This window comes from Formica exsecta, unplaced genomic scaffold, assembly GCF_003651465.1.
Source record: "Formica exsecta isolate Colony F162 unplaced genomic scaffold, ASM365146v1 scaffold191, whole genome shotgun sequence".
NCBI lineage: Eukaryota > Metazoa > Arthropoda > Insecta > Hymenoptera > Formicidae > Formica > Formica exsecta.
In genome coordinates this window covers 1,544,240-1,565,831 of record NW_021849211.1, presented here as the reverse complement: position 1 = coordinate 1,565,831, position 21,592 = coordinate 1,544,240, and the positions used below count along the sequence as shown (strand labels likewise).

At 38.1% G+C, this 21,592-nt stretch overlaps 1 protein-coding gene across 2 annotated transcripts in view; it reads left to right on the top strand.

Moving 5' to 3' along the window:
* LOC115233780 (protein Wnt-4-like) overlaps positions 1-21,592 on the top strand; it is a 35,657-nt gene that overhangs the window by 10,001 nt on the left and 4,064 nt on the right. The window contains exons 2-4 of one of the 2 annotated variants that reach the window (XM_029804360.1): positions 18,415-18,595; positions 20,761-20,884; positions 21,040-21,197. In XM_029804360.1, coding sequence (XP_029660220.1) covers positions 18,415-18,595; positions 20,761-20,884; positions 21,040-21,197 — 463 coding nt within the window. Of the gene's footprint in view, positions 1-18,414; positions 18,596-20,760; positions 20,885-21,039; positions 21,198-21,592 lie in introns of those variants that run through there. The other variant, XM_029804359.1, reaches the window with a different exon arrangement.

The window sequence follows — 21,592 nt, the reverse complement described above, 5'->3', positions numbered from 1 at the left end:
TGGCTTAAATCCCGGTCTAATCCATCATAAATAACTCCGTGCAGATGCGTGTACATGCGTGCGCATGGGGATTCCGTCCCCTAAATTATTTCGAAAAGATCGCGGCCCACGTGCTGCATCGTCCGACGCGTATATATACATATATATTCGCGTGCATATATATCCGGATAGTGCTTAACCACCTGCCAAATACACGAGACGTTTTTTAATCTGCACTGACGATTTATTTGCGCGGATCAGGCGCTTGATAAAGTCGGATATTTTGTCCAAAATTGCTTCCGTTATATACTTTCATGTATTTTTCTTTAATCTAAATATTTTCTACAAATAAACAAAACAATCGTTCACAAAGTTTTATTTGGATAATAACAACAATAATACTAATAATGTGAAATAATCGATAATTATTAGCTAGGTATGACTAGATAATTAATCGATTTAAGTGATTAACATCTCGTAATGCAATATAAATGAAAAATTATTGAAATTATATAGATTAAATTCTGTAAATGTGATATATATATTTTTGCTGAATATTTAGAGTTTGATTCTCGAGAATTAATCTGAAAAATATAACGAGAAAAAGAAATACGTCTAAATAATCGATACATTTGATACGTGATCGCAAATTCTAATTGCCAGTAATAAATATTAAATGGCCTTATCTGAATTCTGTCTCTCGAAGTCATAGTTACGTCGCACAATACCGCTGCCATCGAGAGTCCCAGGGTCTTTAATATTAATGAACAAGTTAGTAGACACCCTCCTTTCCCGAGGTATAATGACGTCGATGATGGGCGCTGGTGCCGCCTACGAATACTGCACACGCGCCCCACGTTCGTGTATATATATATACGTATCGAATCAGCAGGTGAATAGAGGCGAATATGCCTCTCTAGGGTCTCTACAATCTATCTTGCGTTTTAACGCATTCTTGTTTCAAGTCTGTTCGGAGACGAGAAATCTCGACATCTTGTTCAGAAGTTAAATGAATATTATATAAGGTAAAAAATATCTGTTCCGAATTAAATTTTCAAATACTAACTATAGTTAGCATTCACGCGAAAATATCCAATGGATAAATATGCTACGTGAAAGGGGTAAATGTGTCTGTAAAAAAAGAAAGTGAGTGCGCGTTCCTATCTGGCAGATTAATTTTTGTTAATCTTTGTTAATTTGCCAGCGGACTAACGACTGTTGAAAGATTTCCGTTCCCTTCGCATCGCGCTGTTTCATCGCCTTTGCAATTGCTTATCGGACAGGCGTAATCAGATCGGTAATTACGTGTTACTTAATTACTCGTTTCTGTTGGAGCATTAAGTCGTGGAGTACGGACGCGAGATCAATTAATAATACTTGACTTACGCGTATAGTCGTAGGCATTTCTCCGTTCGGTAATAACATCCCGTAACGCCCGTAGCTATTAAAACAAGCGAGGAGGCAATCGCGCAAACTCCATTACCGCGCACGTCGCGGTCCACACCGTGTGTTCTCTGCTATACATCACTAACACGCAAACTTTAATCGGCCACAAAATTTATATTAAAACATCTGTCGAATGACCCTTCTGTGTCGTAAAAGCTCGTAAACTCCGCCCGCAAAAAGACACGATTATTGAACAAAGTTTTTGTATCTTCCACGGCACAATATGTGTTAAAATAGCTGAAAAGCCTATCTCGCAGTATCCTATATAACGTTAATGAGAAACAATTTGCTATTTTAATGTTGCGAGAAGTATTTAACGAAATCCCCATATATATCTCGAAATTAAAAAAAAAAAGCTTACGGAATTGACAGGCTTTTGATTGAAGTAATTTCTTCACGGTAGTTTCTTTCAAGGATAAGTTCAAATATTAAGAATTAGTTTCCGATTCAGTTAAGAGAGAAATTGCTACATTTATTGACTTTGTTGATGAATGATTATATTCACATCGATACGATATATAAATGGAAGAATCCTGTCGTTATTGGAATTCTGAAAGATCAATCTCCATTCTCTTAAATAAGTAAGGGTTGTAATCTATTCCGCGCTCTGGCTCTCGGCTAGAGCAATCACGACTTCTAGCCTCGAACGGATGGAAAAAACATACAGAAATGAAGAGGAGTGGAAATAAGAAATAAACAACTCTCGTCCGGTTTTCCTACCTCTCATTCTACGCGATTCTTTCTGTGCTTGCCGTCGCTGACAACATTTTTCGTAATATCGGTAAAGAAGAAGAAAAAAAAAATAAGGCAAGAGAACGAATCGCCATAACTAGGGCGTAATGCGCACACGAAAAGCTGAGGATAGAGGGGACCGAAATGGAGAGCGCTCTTGATTTGCCGGTAGCCTCGATCTTTCCGGTCGATCTTTTGTCAAGAGCAAGTTTCTCGTAGAAAAGGGGCACCACGATGGAGGCGGTGTATATAAGAGGCGGGAGGTACACGGAACGTAAAGAGAAGAGAAGAGCAGTAGCAGCGGCAGTGGTAGCCAGCGGGGGTGAGAAAAATGGCGAATCTCGCTAACAAGCTTTTGAGGAAACTTGTGGGAAACAAGCTCGTGGCTGGTTTCATAGCTCGAGTGTACTTGAGCGGAGAAAGCTGAGCGTGCACACGCGTGTACTCTCTTTCTTCTTTTTTTATTTTTCTTTCTCTTTCTTTTCCGGGATCGTCCCTTGCCCCCTTTTCAAGCTCTTTTGCATTCTTTATCTCTCTTTCTTTCTCTCTCTCTCTCTCTCTCTCTTTTGCGTAACACGCACGCTACATCGATACTCGAGCGTCCTCGAGCGCTCCACCCTTTACACAGTGATGTTCACTCGAAAATCCAACCCTTTTTTAACCCGGTCGACCAATGGCAGTCCGCTTTCGTTGATCCGTCAGGGTGTATATCGTCTTTTTTCATACGTTCGTTCGACCAGATCAAAATTTCATTTCCCTTTCTACGTGTCGTCGAACAATATCTTCGTACTACTTCCGGTATACTCGCGCATATGTTCTCCACGAAAGATCCACTCCCTGCTTCGTTCGGCTGCCTCTTGGCTCCCTAGTTGTTGTTGCTTTTATCCTCTTTCTCGTCTGGTTTCAGTATTCTTGCTGATATCACAGCGCTTTTTCAATTCCGACCGAATTTACCGGAGTGCTGCCAGTTCTCGAGCACAATATCACGTTCTTACCTAAGTAATCTAGATATTCATGAAGTTTCTATATGTAATATATTTGTATTTGAAATTCAAATTTAATTTCACTTAATTTAATTTTTTTCATTCGTATACTTAATACTGTCGCCATTTTTTATGCGTAAACTTGCGATGCAATAAAGATATAATATCGAATGAATTTGAACAGGATAATAATTATCCAAAAGAAGATATCCGTATTATCTGAATGATTAAGAGTTAATTCAATTTGACAGAAAATATTTACGAAAAAAGACAATGCAAGCATATAAACACATATGCATAACGCAACGTTTTCTATCCTTTTATTCCCTGCTTCCTTCATCGGGCATTTTCAGTTCCCATTTTCAGTGTTGTCTCGCGCGGATCCCCGTACGCTTTATTACTTATTTGGTCAGATAGAGCCACACACATGCGAATGCGAAGACGAGTTTTTCACCGAGTAAAAAAGCAACGCGCGCGAATGCACTCGGTTGGTTTTTTGCACGTGTACAAGCGCGATGCACGTGCATATAAATGAGACCAGAACTAGGCGTGTAAACAAACAGACAAACAAGCCGCATTCAGCATCCCGTGGATTGTTCCGTGAATTTTGCAGCAGTCATATTCATTTCTGAGATTGGCTTCTTCGCCAACTTAGCATGCGCTCGCTCGATCCCGGAGCTCTCTTTACCGCCGGTGCCAGAAGGAGGGAAACGATTCCATCTATCGGAGATGCGGAAGGGTACCGAAATGAAACTTGGAGCGAGAAACGGCTCTACCACAACGGAAGGGACAGCAAAACAACGGGGACCACCGAGAAAAGAGAGGAGAAAAAATGAAAGTGAGCGTCCGCGAATCGATCGATTCATTCTTGGCAGAAAATAGAACTAAATCGCGATCTTGCCATCGACATTTGCATAATTTCATAAAAGAGTCGTTCGCCGATAAAATCTATCGCGCCAGTGTCTGCGAAATTATATCTATTTGTCGGAAAATTGATCGTTGAATTGATCGCGCCTTATTCGATGATATTTGGATACGATAAAAATTATTTTGTCGAAAAACTTGTGCAATTTTGTGAGCGCATCTTATTATTTAGCATTTCACAGAAACTGTTTGACAGAAAAATTTACAATCCTTTACAAAAAACGCTGTAATTTCTTTGAGAATTTTACACGGTAATATCATTGAAATTATGAAAAATGGAAAAGTATGTATATTATTACATAAAAACTCGCCGCGAGAAAAATTCAGATAAGCGTTTTACGACTTTTCTTGGAATTCCGTTCGCCCATTTATCTCCGATATCTTCTGCTGTCCCGAACGCTTTTAATGGAGTTTTTAAAATATCTTTCGCATGTAATCTTAATAATTCATTTCTCTTTGCTTGAATTTGTCTATATTTCTTTGAACATTTTCTTTAATTAGTTAGGCAATATCTTTTTACTCTACGTCTTATAACACAGACAAGCTAACGTGTTGTAGCAGACAGCAGTAATAAACGCATCAGTTGAATGACCGGTTAAGATATCATTAGATAATTTAATTTTTGCTGAATCTTATAAGGATAGCAAAGTTTGTGCTACATTCTATAAGCTTGCTTTATTCAACCAAGATGTCAGTTTCGTTGATAAAAAGCTGCTTATAGCGCAAATTCCAAGAATCTGCCGCGCGTGTACTTGCTCCCACGGTTCTCATCTCCAACGTCATAATTCAAGATATGACTCTGATACATAGTCTCAAATTCAAGATACATATATCGTTGAATCTTTAAGAAAATTCACGTAACTGAAAAGAAGGATTATTATGTCAATTGCATGTCATCTCGATTCAGTAGCGTGGTTACTCTCCAACAGCAGCGCAGCACGGTATATATTAAAGGCAATCCTAAATAGCGGCTATTTTCGGAAGATGCGTCCCTTCTCTTTCTTTCTCTCGCCTCTTCCTTCGCGAAGAGGACGCGATGCGCTCTTGGAACTCCGCGACGTTTCAACGCCGAAAGGGATCGCGCAGAAAGGTATCCGCGACATTTCATAAACACGAAAATCAATTTTAATCCCCGACACGCACGCACGGCTGTTCCCGCTCGCGCGTAAATGGTGCTTATTTATAAACTCGAAATCCGTTTCCTGTACGAACACTGTGTACGGAGATCTGCGCCGGGATGTCGTTTCTTGTCCTTTATTCCCCAATATGACGAGTTTGCTCTTTACTTTGTGAGAAAATGGAAAATGCATTCCTCTATGATACATCCTACACTATTGAAGAGAATAAATGCAAAATCGAATATTCTATTTTATAAAGCATATCCTTTCCATGTGTTTCCGTAACACTTTTCAAAAGTTATCACAAGTCTATTTCTCTCCGAAGCCATCCATTTGCGAAAGGCCGGTCCGATCGCCTCGGTTGGAAAATTTAATTAAACTCACGCGTGATTGTAAATTATCGCACTATCGACAGGGATGTCAGGTAGGGCACGCGGGGAGGGAGAGGCCTGAGGAGATGGGCGCGAATGGGCAAGAAGGTAAAGGGAGCGGCAGGGATCGCGCCGGTGGTATAGTAATACATTTCGTGTTGTGGTCGCTGTTAGCACCGTTAAACTAGCCTTTACTGTTCCGCCTCGGCCTTTGAACGTCGCCGACTACTCGGTCGCGGCAGCAGCCGTGAGCAATAAAACGCGTTCACCATAAAATGCCGCGTCTCCACTGAGCACTGGGGCTGCGTGACCTCGGCTGTGTGCCTACGACATACGTTGGGGGCTCTTACCGTACAACCGAGAGCCACGCTTAGATGAGGCGTGCTCCGAGTTTCGTGCGACACGTTTAGTCGCGCGCGTGCAAAACCTACTGATAAAATTATAGCTACGTATACATAACCGATGTTTAGAGAGGACTGAATGCGGTCGAGTCTAATTCGAGTTTTGTCCAGTACGGAATTCGCATGCAATATTCTGTCAGAGGGAGAGAGAGAACGGGAAGAGATGAGAAATCTTAATGTTAAACGTTGTGTGGGTATAGTGACAGAAATTTATAAATAAATTAAATAATATCGAATTTTTTATAAGAATATTGTTGAAGCCCTGACGTTGTAATTTTTCTACTCCTTTTACAAGTCATATGACAAATGATTTAGATCTCTCTGTCTGAAATGAGATGTTGAATTAATTTGGAAATTAAATCGTTTAGAAAATGACAATTAGAATTTTTTTTCTATTTCAAATAATTATCTATTTTATGAGTTTTTTTTTTTTAATTTTAATGTGATATTACAATCGCGCTGATGATACCTAGATGAATAAAAACATTCATTTTATTATACTTATTTTTTAAAAATAATTATCTACATCTAAATTGGTGTGTATGTATGAGCATGTGATTCAAATAGCGATGCTTCTCTGTTACGACATTGATTCTTGAGAAAAAGCGCGATCGAGCATGACGCGGGTGATCGACCGATATGATAACTCGTTGAATAGAATACGCGTGAAGGGCTGTGATTGTTAAAATAATACCAATGATACTTGCGAAAGATCTACTGTTGTTTCGAATATACTCTTTTCGAGCGTATTTTACTAAATAATAAGAATTGCACGCTTATTATAATATTTCTCATGTTTTATTCGCTCATTTTACACTTATATTTCTATTATCGATAAAGCGTCATTTGCGAACGCTGATTATACATACAGAAACCTACTGTTTTAATATACACAAAAGTATTATATAATGCAGAAATCGATAGCCTGAATTTATTGTATCAAAAAAGTAACTTATTTATAAAGTAGGCCGTTCGATGTGATCACAAATTACGATATAAAAATTGCGGATCATAACGCTCGCACACGAAACACAGCGTGGTATAAACGATTTTCTTTTGTAACAAAAATAAGTCAATCCCTTATCTCGCTCTAATTACCATCCAATTACCGCTCCGTGACACGCTGCGGCGAAAATAATGTTGCAACAAAAATATGTAAATAAATTAGCATAAGTGTACCGTAATTTAGTCCATCGCAATTATAATGACAAAGTTTTTACGGAACGAGTAACACACACACTTTTTTAAATATGAGTTACCGAAGAAAAGAACGAACTCGCGCTGCGTCATTTGCGAACGCTGATTATACATACAGAAACCTACTGTTTTAATATACACAAAAGTATTATATAATGCAGAAATCGATAGCCTGAATTTATTGTATCAAAAAAGTAACTTATTTATAAAGTAGGCCGTTCGATGTGATCACAAATTACGATATAAAAATTGCGGATCATAACGCTCGCACACGAAACACAGCGTGGTATAAACGATTTTCTTTTGTAACAAAAATAAGTCAATCCCTTATCTCGCTCTAATTACCATCCAATTACCGCTCCGTGACACGCTGCGGCGAAAATAATGTTGCAACAAAAATATGTAAATAAATTAGCATAAGTGTACCGTAATTTAGTCCATCGCAATTATAATGACAAAGTTTTTACGGAACGAGTAACACACACACTTTTTTAAATATGAGTTACCGAAGAAAAGAACGAACTCGCGCTGCAAAAAAAAAAAACAAACAAAAAAACATGCCGTATACATCCGGCCGTTCTCTGACTCGTGCGAAGCTGACCGTCAAAGATAAAGTACGCTTCCGAAAAATCTTGTCTTTGAAGTGACGCCAAACGCGAGGGCGTTCGTTTAGAAGCGTGCACGCGATGCTGCCATACGTTTACGCATCCTAAGACGGATTTTTATTTCGAGAAACGTATCTCTATCGTTTCTCGTTCGTTACATAGAACACAAGGGACGATAAGGCACGGAGTAATACATACAAAATATTTCCGTCCCTTCGGTCGAACATTCATCGGTAGGTTTAAAGGTTTTTTTCTGAATGGAAATTTTGTGAAAGAAGCTATTGACAAAAATTTTTTTCTTTTTTATTATCATGTATTCTGACAATTTAAAAAAGAAGCTTTCTTAATCCAGGGTTTGATGAATCATTTTTTGTTTCTTTTATTGTAGGTTTTTTTTTAAGTATAATTAAAAGTTTGAAATGAAAACAAATATAGATGCGTTTAATTATAAATTTAATTAATAAATAAGTTTCGCTTTTTTGATTATTATATTAAGCACGATATGATCGCTAAGTTTTTTATTTTCCTCTCGCTCGCTCGCGAAATGGCAAGAAATTACAATGTCACGATTTCTCGATTTCGCGGACCTAGATTGGCCAGATTCTCGGATCGGGGAGACAATGGCTTAATAAGCGGAAAATCCATACGTAAGGAAGGGGCGAACGCGAGGTGCGGGCGGGCGAGAGGAGAGAGCCGGTTTAGAGGGTAAACACTGGGGTAATTGGGAGAAAGCATAAAGAATTTTCTGCTAAATTGAGCCGCTTCCGTTGAGATGGAATTTCTCCCGGTGGCTCCTGCCTCCCCGACGTGACGACGTACCCGCAATGAAAGTTTTCCAATAAGAAACGAAAGAGCTAATCAGACTTTCTCATGTTGTACCAACTCGGGGAGGCTCAATAGCCCGTGTACCTATGTTTACGTCTTTTAGCCGAAGGTCTCTTTCTTCCTTTCTCTCTCGTGCTTTCTTTCATTCAGTGCGCAAGCCGAACTCTTATTCTCTTTGCTTTTCAGCTTCAGATTCCCTGGTTCGATTTTTGCCGCGCGCTCTTTTTGCTATCATCTTTTTATTACCGTACTTCTATCAGTATGAAAACATATCGGAAATGCTTCAATTCCAATCATTCGCTTGTAATTTGCTTACGATCGATACGAAGAATGTCTATATAAAACGTCGTTTTTTTAATTTTAGAAACATGTAAATCTCGGTCGCATAGAAATCAATATTTTTTTTCGCCACAACTGTCATACATCACAGAATATATAGAAATATGAATAAATTAAAGAATAAATTAGACATAGAAAATTGTCGCGACTAACGAGCTATCGTAAAATATTTATTAGATAAAAAATAATTTCGAATTTAGTTTAGAACATTCGGTAGATCTCGGACTTTTTATAAACGACACGCTTTGCTCTTGTGCGCGATATTTGTATGATCTAATATTATGTGTGATGATACTTTACGGTTAAATGTATGATAAATTTTGCGACACTTTGTATATATGTAATTTTGAAGATTTTGCTATTCGTAGGATCATTCAATCGCAAAGTTCTGTCTCCTTGAAGCTTCTTTGAACCTTAAGTTGACACAGATGTATGTGATTTACGATATTATATTACTTTATTTTACGTTACATTTTATTCGGGTTATATACCGGAGATTTATCGAGCGCGGCTGTATGCGCAAAAGTTATTTTCCCATTTGTCGACGATTATTCTCAGCGTACTTGCATCGCTTTGATCCCTCCCGGCAAGCAAACAAAAAACTGCACATCGAAGATATGGCGTGTCTGTGGTTTCGTGCTCGCAAACGCGTTGAAATTACCGCCAGTACCTTAAACTACCCGAATAATTTCGTCCTAATGATGTGGAATATTCGTAAATGGATCTTTCCATTATACTCTCCGTCAATATACAATTTTTTTTCATAAAAATCTAAACTCTCGATATACATATATTAGACATTATAATATTTATGAATTATGTATGAAATTTTTTCGATATATGTATATTTGTTTTATATTATTTATAAATTATCTGTAAAATTTATATAAGAGAAATCTTTTTTTTATATTTTTTTTGCAAACTAAAAAAAATATTATTTATAATTAAAATATTATATTTATTAATGCATAATATTTTCAGAATTTAGATGATTAAAGTATTCGAGTGTGTGATATGTCGATGTTTTTTCGCTCATAAATTTCCCACGCGAGAAATACATGTCCGAGCTTGATTCTAGTCCATCTTATATGCGGTCCGTGTAAATCCCCGCAAGCCAATAATGGGTCCGTACTAACGAAATGGTTTCGAAGATTTGAGGAACGCGGCGAAAGACCGCGGCCACGGCACACAAAGCGCGCCGCCACTTGCCGAGCCTTGCCTGCGAGATAATTGTCTTCTTAGCGATGGTATATACATACGTATATATATATATATATATACGCGAGAGCAAAGAGAACGAAGAGGAGGTATGAATGGTACTTTTACATACGGCGACACATACGGGACAGAATAAATACTGTGTCGGCTATATACGTTGTGTCTCACATCGGAGTCATATATATACACGGCGGTCGAGAGTGCCAAAGCCATCCACTCCAGTCAATCTTTCACTTTTCATTTCAACAGGACGATTGCTTTCGAAGAGAGTATTTTATTTATGCAAAAAAAAATAACACTGTTTTTGCGGGAAAAAAACGCATGTGCAATAGTTTTAGGTTTTTTTATATTAATATCATATTTGAATAATAATAAATTATGAGACGTGATGGTATATTGGACCTTATTTGTAAGATGTATGTATAATAATGATTTTAATGAAATGTTCTTTCATCAATTCATATATTGTTTCTTCTAAGATATCAAGTATAAAGACTTTTAAAAAAACCCAATAAATTAGCACTCAATTATGCGAAGATGAGCAAACAATTAATTTTATGAATACGAAAAATGTTGAATATTAAATATTGGTTTTGAAACTTAAAGACACATTATAATATTATTTAAAATAAAATGTTTTTAAATTGTGATAGCCAATCTATTCACTGTTTTTCTTCGCTAATGCATTATTATCGACTCTTTTTTCTTGCTGCCCTCTCTGTCATTATTTTTTTCTCATTTCATTCTGCCGATTTTTCTTCTTTCTCTCCCTCATGATTTTTTCTCGCCGTCTTTTTCGCGGCGAGTGGGCGGTGAGCGACAATTAGCATACTCGCGTGATCAAAGCGGTAGGACGCGCGCGACAAGAATTAACGATCACCAACAAGACGACGTCTCTTTCCTCACGCGTACGCACGCGATGAATCGCGCGCTCTCACTGATACTTCGTTGACACCCACGCTTGTACTCGATAATTCGCGCGTGGATGCGCGAATACCGGATCTATGACCGCTTCTGACGCAACCCGGGAATCGACGTGCCGACGTCGTCGCGTCTGTCAAAAATAGCCAGCGTTCGCGCGAGATGAGCGGCAAAATCATATGGGCGGAAATGCTCCCGCTGTTCACGATCATCGCGGGCAAATATGCGAAATCAAATTTTTTTCAAGAAAGAAAAAATCAAGATTTTAGGAGGCAAAAGAAAGAAAGAGAGAGAGAAAAAGAGAGAAATGATTACTATCGGAAAAAAATTTTATGAACATGTATGTGTGTGACAAATGATATACAATGAATCAAGAGATGAAAACTTAAAATTTTTCGGAAATCTTGTAATTTCGAAAAAAGCGTTTTTAATTGTTTAATTTTTATTTAGCGTTAAATATGTTATCTTTAAGCATAATGAAATATATAATTAATGTATGTAATATAATTGATATTAATACATAATTAATGTTGAACAAAAACCGGCAAGAAATATAGTAATTGTAATATAAATAAATCAAATATATAATAAATAATAGTATATAAATAAATAATAATGATATAAAATATAAAAATTAATAACTGAACAATTGCTAATAATATTAATTAATGAAAACATACGATAAATAACTTATCACACACATAAATTAATGTTCAAAGTAGATACTTATAGAAATGTGCGGGAACTCTCTCGACTATTTTCGGACATAGCTAGAGAGAGGTACGCAGAGGTGGGATATTTATGGAAGGATTGCCGACATTTTCTTCCTTTTTGCTTTGAAAATGAAGGCCTCTATGTAAAGCGCTTTACGAAAATGCCTTGATTTATTTTCAGTCGCCTGCAATGTCTGTCATACGGACACTGCAAATCAGCGTGGCGCCTCATCACGCGTGTTGGTACTCTGATCTCTCAGCGTTAATTACTCGCTTACAGCGCTCGTTACAACGTTTTTCTCGTGCCTACATTCTTTTTCTCTTGAAGCAGCGCAAATTTTGCAAAATCGTTATTCTTTTTTCGAAGAAAGATCATATCTTTGCCAAGAATTGATTTTCTATAAATCATAAAAAATTGCCCAAGATATACCCAAAGAGAAAAAGAAAAGATCTAAAATTATCTTTCGTTTTCAAATTATATGATATCTTTTGAATTATACGAATCTCTCTTGATGAAAAAACAATATTATTGCTATCTAGAAGTGATAAATGTTTCTGCCATTTTTCGACAGATTAATTATTGAAAATATTGACGTTATATGCCGTGATTTTCTTTTCATTAATGAATGCGAATTTGAAGTTTAACGATTAATCATATTACGTGACAATGATTGTCACGTGACATTTATTTTTGGCAACGTCGTAATTAGAAGATGCAAGTATATCTTTGCAAGTATTTCTCCTCCGCCCTCTTCTCCCCTCCAATTCTACGAACATCCTGAAATGCAAATCGCACGGTGCGGCGCAATATGCTAATGCAACTATCGTGGTATCCGACAACATTTGTCTAACCGAGCGTTAAGATCCTGCCAGGGTACTCGCCGGCTCCTTGTTTCACGCGTGAACGACCCTTAACCCGGCGCAACGAAAGCCTGAACCAACATGGGGGAGGCCTGTTTTCGCACTACGGCTATGAAGATATCCGTATTGAGTCGGAGAACGTAAGCCAGATTGATGTATCGCGTGCGAGAGAGATTTATCGAAACGAGATATTTATCGGCGACGACGTCTGACGGATTTTTCAGTAGACGGTGATGTAAAATGTACTTTATTTTCAGTATTAGAGATATGGATATTCGCACTTCTCATTCTCCTACGCTTTGATTTTATGAAAAGATTAAATCTTCCGTACATAAATTTCGATACGTATAATCATAAAGTTATTAATATAAACAAAACATAAAATTTCAGAAATATCTTCTTATATCTTTATTTACTATATTATACAAGGAATTATGAGAATATTGATCAGAATCAGATATATCAGAGTTAATTCCAAGGACTAATCCATTAAAAGCTTAAATCTGTGATAAAGTACATCTGAAAAAATATGCGTCTCATATTTTAAGCTTCTCTACATGTCCGAAGCTCATCATGAACAGGGACCGTTGCCAACGTTTCCTTGTCACGAACTTCGAGGCAGTTTGCCTGGCGGAAGCAATCTCTTACTGACACACTGCACGCTCGCACATTTGTTTACGCGATTCAAGATGTGAGAGGAAGGCGGATAAATAACGAGCACTTTTGCAGGATGAATGTTTCATGTTGCTGTACATCTTGCGCTACGCTGATTGATCCGAAAGGATTAGCGTGTCAGCTGATCGTGAAAATTTTAAGTTCTATCGCACACGAGCTATCGCGATAAAAAATTGATAAACTTTCTGAAATTGATAATAATTTATTCAAGACTATTCTTTTTGAATATAGTTAAAATTTCTGCAGAAAATAATGTCTAAATACATTTTAATTTAAATTTGCGTAAAAGAGAGAGACAATTCTAAAATATCTGCAATTTTGCTCAACCATTTCTTTTAAGAAAGAATATTAAAAATAAACATGCAAATCCATTATAAAATGTTATATAAACTTTTAGACACACCAATCACAACATTCCCATCTTAACCGCTCTAATTAGCGCTCCCTTAGCTAATACGCCCGAGGGAGCGATAGGTTTCCTTCCGTTATCCCCTGTGCCCCCTCCACATTAGCTATACCGCAGTCTGCGGAGGTCAAGTCAATCCGTTGACGCGGTCGAAAAATTACCGCGGGCAAATATCCTCGAGCGAATATATACACGTATGCTGCCTGTTCCCCTCGCTCGTTGCCGTTACACAACGAGGGTGAGATCGACGAGTGCGTGTACGCGCGGGAGCGCACGAGGGACTCTCCTTTCGGTAATCGATACTAATTAGAATGAGGCAAAGTTTCGGATCGTGTACCGGCGCTCGCTCCAATGATTCGCGCTCGCGTTCACCCTGACGCATATCCCTCCATTCCCGTCGTTCCTCTGAGAGAGGGAAGGGGGAGGAAGGGGGTTAATACCGACGAGACGTACCTACGACGTATTGTAGGCTTTCGTAGAATTTATCCGGCCATTATATCGGCGGCTGTGAGTGAGTGTTCTCGACATAAATGGGCCCTATCACTGTCACACGAACAAAGGACGGCCCCGACGTGGTTATGACGGCAACGCGATACCGCGCTTTCGAGTAATAATATAATAATCGCAGTTGTTTCGTCGTTGTTGAACCGCGGGATCGCCTCTCGTCCCTCCTTCCGTCTCTAAGCTCTCTTTCCGTTCCGGGCACATGAATAGGGGAAGAGAAAACCGCTCGACGTCTCTCTCCTTCGCGGCTATACCGGATACATCCTGGCGAACCTGAATATGGATTTCATTTCTTTCATATCGGCGCTTTGTGCAATTATTTTGCCTCTGCTTGCCCTTTTATCATCTCTGTCACCCCCATCTTCTTTGAATGCGCGCTTGTCTTCTCTACGACATGCGTGTCCTTTCCACCCGGAGCGCGTAATTTTTTTGTGTATATTTTATGATGCAAATATTGATTTTTAAAAACAAGTTTTCTGACGAGAGAAACATGTGATAAAAGCTATTTAACACGCGTATTTACAAGAATAACATTCTCAATAATTTTGCGGTGAAATATTAGAATTTTTTAAAGCTTGTAAACATGTTTGGAGATTTACAGTGAGAGATTAAAGTATAAAAATTTTAGATGGGAAATTTATTATATAGGATAAAAAAGATATCTTGATACAAATAAAAGACGAAATATATTTTCTTGCTGAACGTATTATAAGATCTGTAAAATATTCGCTGTATCGAAGAAAATCTCCATTTTTTTCAATCAGTGTATGCGAGTCAATTCTTGCAGGGACAAAAGATTATAAGCAGAAAGTGATGGTCTCCCCATCGTTCGCTTCCCGGCTATTACGTCCTTGACCGCTTTAACCGATCGGCCGATATCGATTTTGTGAGTGCTCGCCGCAAAACTATATCGGTTATCCGAACAATCAGTCGCTTCCGCTTACGGTGCTGTCGATTACCATCGTCAGCGTAGATTGTTTTAAAGCGGGAATTTCTAAGAACTATGGAGAATATAGCGCCATTAAAACATAAAAATTTTAAAACGTTGCGACAAAACCGGAGATAAGCCTAAAGTGTCTGAAGCAAGACATCGCGAGCAGTTAAAAACTTACGACGATAATATATCAGTAAAACTCTATGTTATATTTAAGACACTTTAAGAGACACGATGCGCGATATCTATAACAATATCCCTAAGAGATATTTTTATTCTTAAATTTTATTTGTATCTCTCTTAGATATCAGATATATTCAAGATAGCACAGAGATATATACTCGACATTTTTACCGGAAAAAAAAATAATCGACTATCGGATGCTGAGCGCTTCGCGAGCATTAAATAGCGTCTGCTTCTCTTTATCTTGACGGCAATATCGGACGAGACTGTTTCGATCGGAGGGAGAAATCGACTGTTTGACGAGAGGCTTATCCTTATCGTAAATACCGTTTCTCGCGATGCAGCCGCAGAAACGCCGCGCGCGTTTGGGTTACTTCAGACTCGTCGTGGAAATCGAACGCGTCTGTTAGGAATGTTTCGATCTCTCGCGGAGGGTAATCCCGGTTACGAGGAGTGCCACGACATCTCCGAGTACACAAGATAACACACCGAAACGAAAAGGGGGAGGGGGTGGGCGAGGTAGGAGATCTCGCCGTTGAGTATCCGTAAAACGCGCTCTCGGAAGGGTCGTAAACCGTATCCAAACAAACCTGAAATAGCTGGTCGAGACTCCGACGGAGTCTTGACGAGTCTCGCTGACTGCTGATGCCGGCATCAGCCGGCACCGCGTCTGTATTCTCGGCCGCAAATAAATAATAAACGTTACACGCATCGCGTCGCTAGTCCCTAGTCAAAAGCTGCGTCCTGCACCAACTATCATCGACTCCTTTTTACGACTGACGGATGCTTTAGAAAACGGCCAACGGATGAGAACGAAAGTATCCGGTTCGCGGATAAAGTGGTTACAGCATGGTTCCGCGATCTTTTCTAAACACTCAAGCCTCTATCAAAGATATATGTAATTTGAAATTTATGATTGTTATTTTTTTTTCTTTTTTTTTTTTTTTTTGAAAATGTCATTTTATATTAAATATGAATACTTTATATCTTCAACGTTGTATCTGATTCAAAACACTTTGATCAAAAATTGAATATATTTTTTATTTTAATTATTATGACGGTAAAAAATATTAAATAATAAAAAAATGATGTTTTGATATTTTCTTCAGTCAATTTCCTGCAGAGATATTCGACAGTGATTAAAGATATGATATGTTGTTTTTTATACCATAATGCCTCTCCGAAGATTAATAAAGATCCGCTGTATAAGATTATACATGATTACATTTCCAGTTGTTGCGAGTATCGGTAACGTTAATTATCATTTCAAATAGCGAATGCGTTTTAGCCACTTTTTGAATGACCCTCGCTCTCTCATATCGATACACCATGACCACCGTCTGCTTCCCGTTAGTATCCTAAGGGCAGCTGGGAGCGCTTCCGAGCCCTAAAACCACACCCTCGATTCTCATTAAGATTTACCGTGTAAACGAGCGTTGTCCGTGTTCGTACGGTGCTACTAATCGAACCCCTCGAGCCGAAAGAATTGAAAACAGTGTGGAGCCGACGCGTTCGAGGCTTTTAGGAGAACGAGATCGCCTGGCGTTTAAGGGCATCAAGGCAAGGAAGTCGAGGCAGTTGTCTGGTCGATTTACATTTAATGAAATTGCTATTAGGTACCGACACCATTATCAGTAAATTAATTCGTGCTTGGGCTAATGATTACGCATTACAATCACGTGTTAAAAATTAAAAGAATCAAATAATTATTAGATTATAGAGACTGAACAATTTCTTGACAATTTCTTCTTTTCTCGACAATTTTTTCGATTTATTATAATTCCATATGTGTAAATAATTAAAATTCTATCAAAACAAGATTCTGTTGAAATTATTAAATACAATCTTTTTATCTTTTCGTCCTTTCCGTCGAAGTTTAATTCGCAGAAAATTTTATATTTTTAGAGGCTTGTAAGTCAGAAACGATAAAAGCCTTAAAAGCCGTTTTTAAAAATTAATTTTAACTTATTAGAGAATCTGTCATTACAATTAAGATTGTGAGATATTATCTGTGACATTTCAATAATTAAAATAATATAATTAATAGATAAATATCCTTCTCTCTTATTTCATTGAATTTGTAAAAAAAAAAATATTATTTATATTTAAATATCTAGAAACCAGGGAAATGCGTAAATCAGTATGGGGTTCCTCAATTAATTAAGAAAATAAAAATGAGGGGTCTCTTTAAGAGCAAATTAGAGTAAGACTATCAATAGTTTTAGAGAGTTTAGTTGAAGAGCCTAACTCACTTGCTTGGCTTTCCTTCTAACTTTGTTCGCGACGAGGCTACGACTTCTCTCGTCCTCCCCGTATCCTGTGTTCCCTCCCGTCCCCTCCTGTCCGCATTTCACCTCCCGTGTCTCATCCTCTCGGGCCCTCTACGTCCTCTTCCCCTCTATAATTTTCACCCGAATACCTGCTCTAATTATAGGTGGTTCGTCACGGCGGAGAGTGAGTATCTTCTCGTAGTGTCGGTAGCTCGCTCGCGCGGTTCTCCATTCCGCCGTGTATATATCGTTGTAAGATATTTTATCGTGTCCCGTAAGATGATCCACGGCCACCGAGTTCTCTCGATAACGGACGGCGCCGGCTTACCTTGGATCCGGACGGTTAGCTTGGCATCAAAATCGGAGTGGAACGGTGATTAAAGCGTTCGCGACGAAGGATCGCTGTCGTCGTAGATTGCGCATTTTAACCGTACGCGGTAAAATTACCGTGCGTAAATTCTCAGCGAATAATTGATCAAACATGACTGTCGATTTCTCGTCGTTTTTCGATCGAATAATTAAACATGATTAATTGTTAATAATTATACATAATAATACATAACTAATTGAAAAACTAATAGTATCGTGTCTTTGTGTTGGACGAAATATCATTATATCGTTGAAAAAAGACAAGCATAGATCTAATATGCCGTCCATTCGCGATGACCTACTATTTGGCGCACCTAGCCCGTGCGATGAAGCGAGAATTAATTAAATTAATCACTCAATATATATATGATGATGATGATGATGATATATATAGCCGCGTCATTACGTTATTTCATGGCACGTATGTTCTGCTTTTATAGGTACTTGGGACTGGAACCGAGGCTGACATCCGGCTCGATTCAAGGGAGCGGCGTCGATCCGCAGACGCAGATCGCCGGCGCGGGTGTGATCGGTCCAGCGAGTGCCGAAAAGAACTGTAAGAACGCGCACCTGACCGCCAAGCAGCAGGCAATATGCTCCCGCTCGCCACCCGTCCTGCAGGTATTTACCTCGTCGCGGGCCGAAGGGCCTCGCAGCCTTTTTTTTCTCCCTCTCTCGTTCTTCCTTCTCTGCCTCTCTCTCTCTCTTTCTCGGATTAATGCCCGGGGAAGCACGCGGCTAATTCGATTCGCGGGACCTACGACCGCGTGCCGAACGAATGTATCGCCGGCCTTCGTCGGCCGATCGTTTGTCCGAAATTTTTCGAATCCCTTCTGAGAAAGCTTTCGGTAGATAGTTTCACTTCTTCGTAATAAATAGATTAATGTGTCATGATTAGCGGGCATTAGTAGGCATTTCTAAGAGAAATCATGAGAAAATTATAGCTTTCGTGCCGCGTGTAGAGATAATTTCCTTTCCGATAATTTATTAAGCTCGAATTTAACCTACGCAGGTGTAAATTGCCGGAGTCGCTACTAGGGATGCCGAATTTTCATATTAATTTTAATATTAAATCAATTTTAGATTAAGTTTCTTGTTATTGTTCTAAACGAGTTAAGAGAGTTGTAAATATTTAACGAATCGAAAATTATAACATCGTGTGCAATTTTTATTTAAACTATAGGCAAATGTTTTTTATTGACGAAAGAGATCTTTACAAAATTTATTTTGTGCAAAACTAGACATATATCTGAAGTTAGAAACCGAATTTTTTGGAAAAATTTTATTTTTTATAACAAGTAAAAATAAAAAACGTAAAGATATAAAAATGCCTATTTTTTATTTTAGATAATTTATTGAGATTGAATCTTAACCATCGCGCATAATTATTTAGGACGCCGTTGTTGTTTTTCTGTTTCAATCATCTTTTGCAATTTTCTATCTCAACTTTATTTTTATAATATACATATTTTATAAAAAAATATTTGTTTGAATAAAGTTTAACACGACGTTAAAAAATATCTTATTTTTCCATTAGCTAGACTCATATAAACCTTTGTTGAAATCACAATGGACGAGAAAAGAATTAAACAACGATCAGTGTACTGTTAAACACATTTTTTTTACCTACTCAAACAATACGTTTTGTAAATCTAATTGTGATTCCGCATGTTGCGGAATAGAGAAAGTGCCGCTCTCGCGACGGGATATATATTATTCGTCGTCCAAGAATACAAAGAATTACCGCGATAGTCACGACAATAGGGATAGGTAGGTACAAACTTCCATAAGCGGAACAAATTTGTTTTCCGATCGGCATAATGCGGTTTAGTTTCGGCACTGATCGTGACAAAACGAGAGAGCCGAACGTTGTGTGGTTCACGTGGCTCCGAAATCGCATTTACCTTTCCTAATGCACAAAACTTGTCGGGGATGAGCAGGGAAGAACGAAGAGAAAAGGGGAAGCGGTCGTCTAGGAATCTATCTAGGTGTACCTAGGTAAACCTGAAGAAACACTCGAGGCACGATATATCTCTTTGAACACTGCCGACAGCGCGGTCCCGCTTTTCCGAGAGTGTAGCTTTACCGACGAAAGGGCCCGAGCATGAATATTCATATGTCAATCCGGCTATCGAAGTTTAATTTTTTAACGAGCGACCAAACCCGTTAAGAAACGGCTGAGCGCTTTCCATCGATGTACCTACGGAATGTCCGCCGATATCGACGGTTATTGCTAGATATACTCTAGCCGTGATTTATACGGACGTTAAAGCGTGCCGTGTCGGCGTGTGTTTTTGCATGTTCTTGCACGTTTTCAATTAAAACTGTAAACTGGGAAAGTTGTATATTAATTTCATGACGCATAGTCATAGAGTTATTAAATAGTAATTTTCAATATGCTTTTAAATTATTAATTACATTTATGGTAAAATAAAAATAGTATTGGTCGGTCAAAATTATTAATAAATACCCCAACGGATATTCCTTTAATAAAAATTATTACGTTAAATAATAAATTTTTGAATTCTTAATAATATATTTTCTTTTTATGCATCAATATATTTTGATGTTGATTTTTTATGTTGAACAAATTTTTTATTGCGTGCTAATTTTTTTTACGTACACAATCTATATCGCCGATCAATATTCTATAGAATTACAGACAAAATTAAAAAAAAAAAATTGTTTAAAAATCATCTTGTTTGATACGAGTAAACGTTTCTTTTTTAAATATCCGAAAGCGGCATTTCTTTTGATATTCTCAGCTTTCACCGTCTTACTTGCAGGCAGTCAGCGCGGGCGCTAGACTCGCCATAGAGGAGTGTCAGCACCAGTTTAGATCAGCGAGATGGAACTGTTCCGTCAGCCCGGAAAATCCCGAGAACGTGTTTGGCGGCGTCACGTTAGTCAGTAAGTACTCACGGTCCGATGCTTGACTACCGCGTGTCGAATGTTTCGCTTCTTAGAGTTACTTGCGCCGATCCTAACACTTGTAACATCAAGTATCTCCACGAATGGTTGGCTTACATAGCGTGCAACACACAAAAAATGCGTACGTTTCGCAGATAGTCGAGAGGCCGCGTTCATATATGCCATATCAGCAGCCGGGGTCGCTTACAGCGTCACGAGAGCTTGTTCCAGAGGCGAGCTCACCGATTGCTCCTGCGACAATCGAGTGAGATCGCGACATCCGAACAATTGGCAATGGGGAGGATGCAGCGAGGTGAGAGAACGCTATATATTTTTTTTATATATTTATCATATATTTATATGAGTCTTTACCTATGCTCTTGTCATTTAATCATTGATGTATCTTTTCCTTATTACATGTAATAATGATTTATCGACTTTTATGAGAAATATTTTATATTATATTAGAGGTCTCTAATTATCTATTTGTCTAGGTATATATTCTATTTACATTACTTTAAAACTTAATCCCTCTTTTATATAAGAGATTTCAAGAAATAATATATTAAATACTATCTTTACCTACTTTATTAAATACCATTTTTACATATTTTGATACGATATTAATATTGTATATTCCGTTTTCAAGATTGCGTTACAAATGATTAAGACTCGTGCATCGATAATTCTCCGACATTCTCCCTCTCT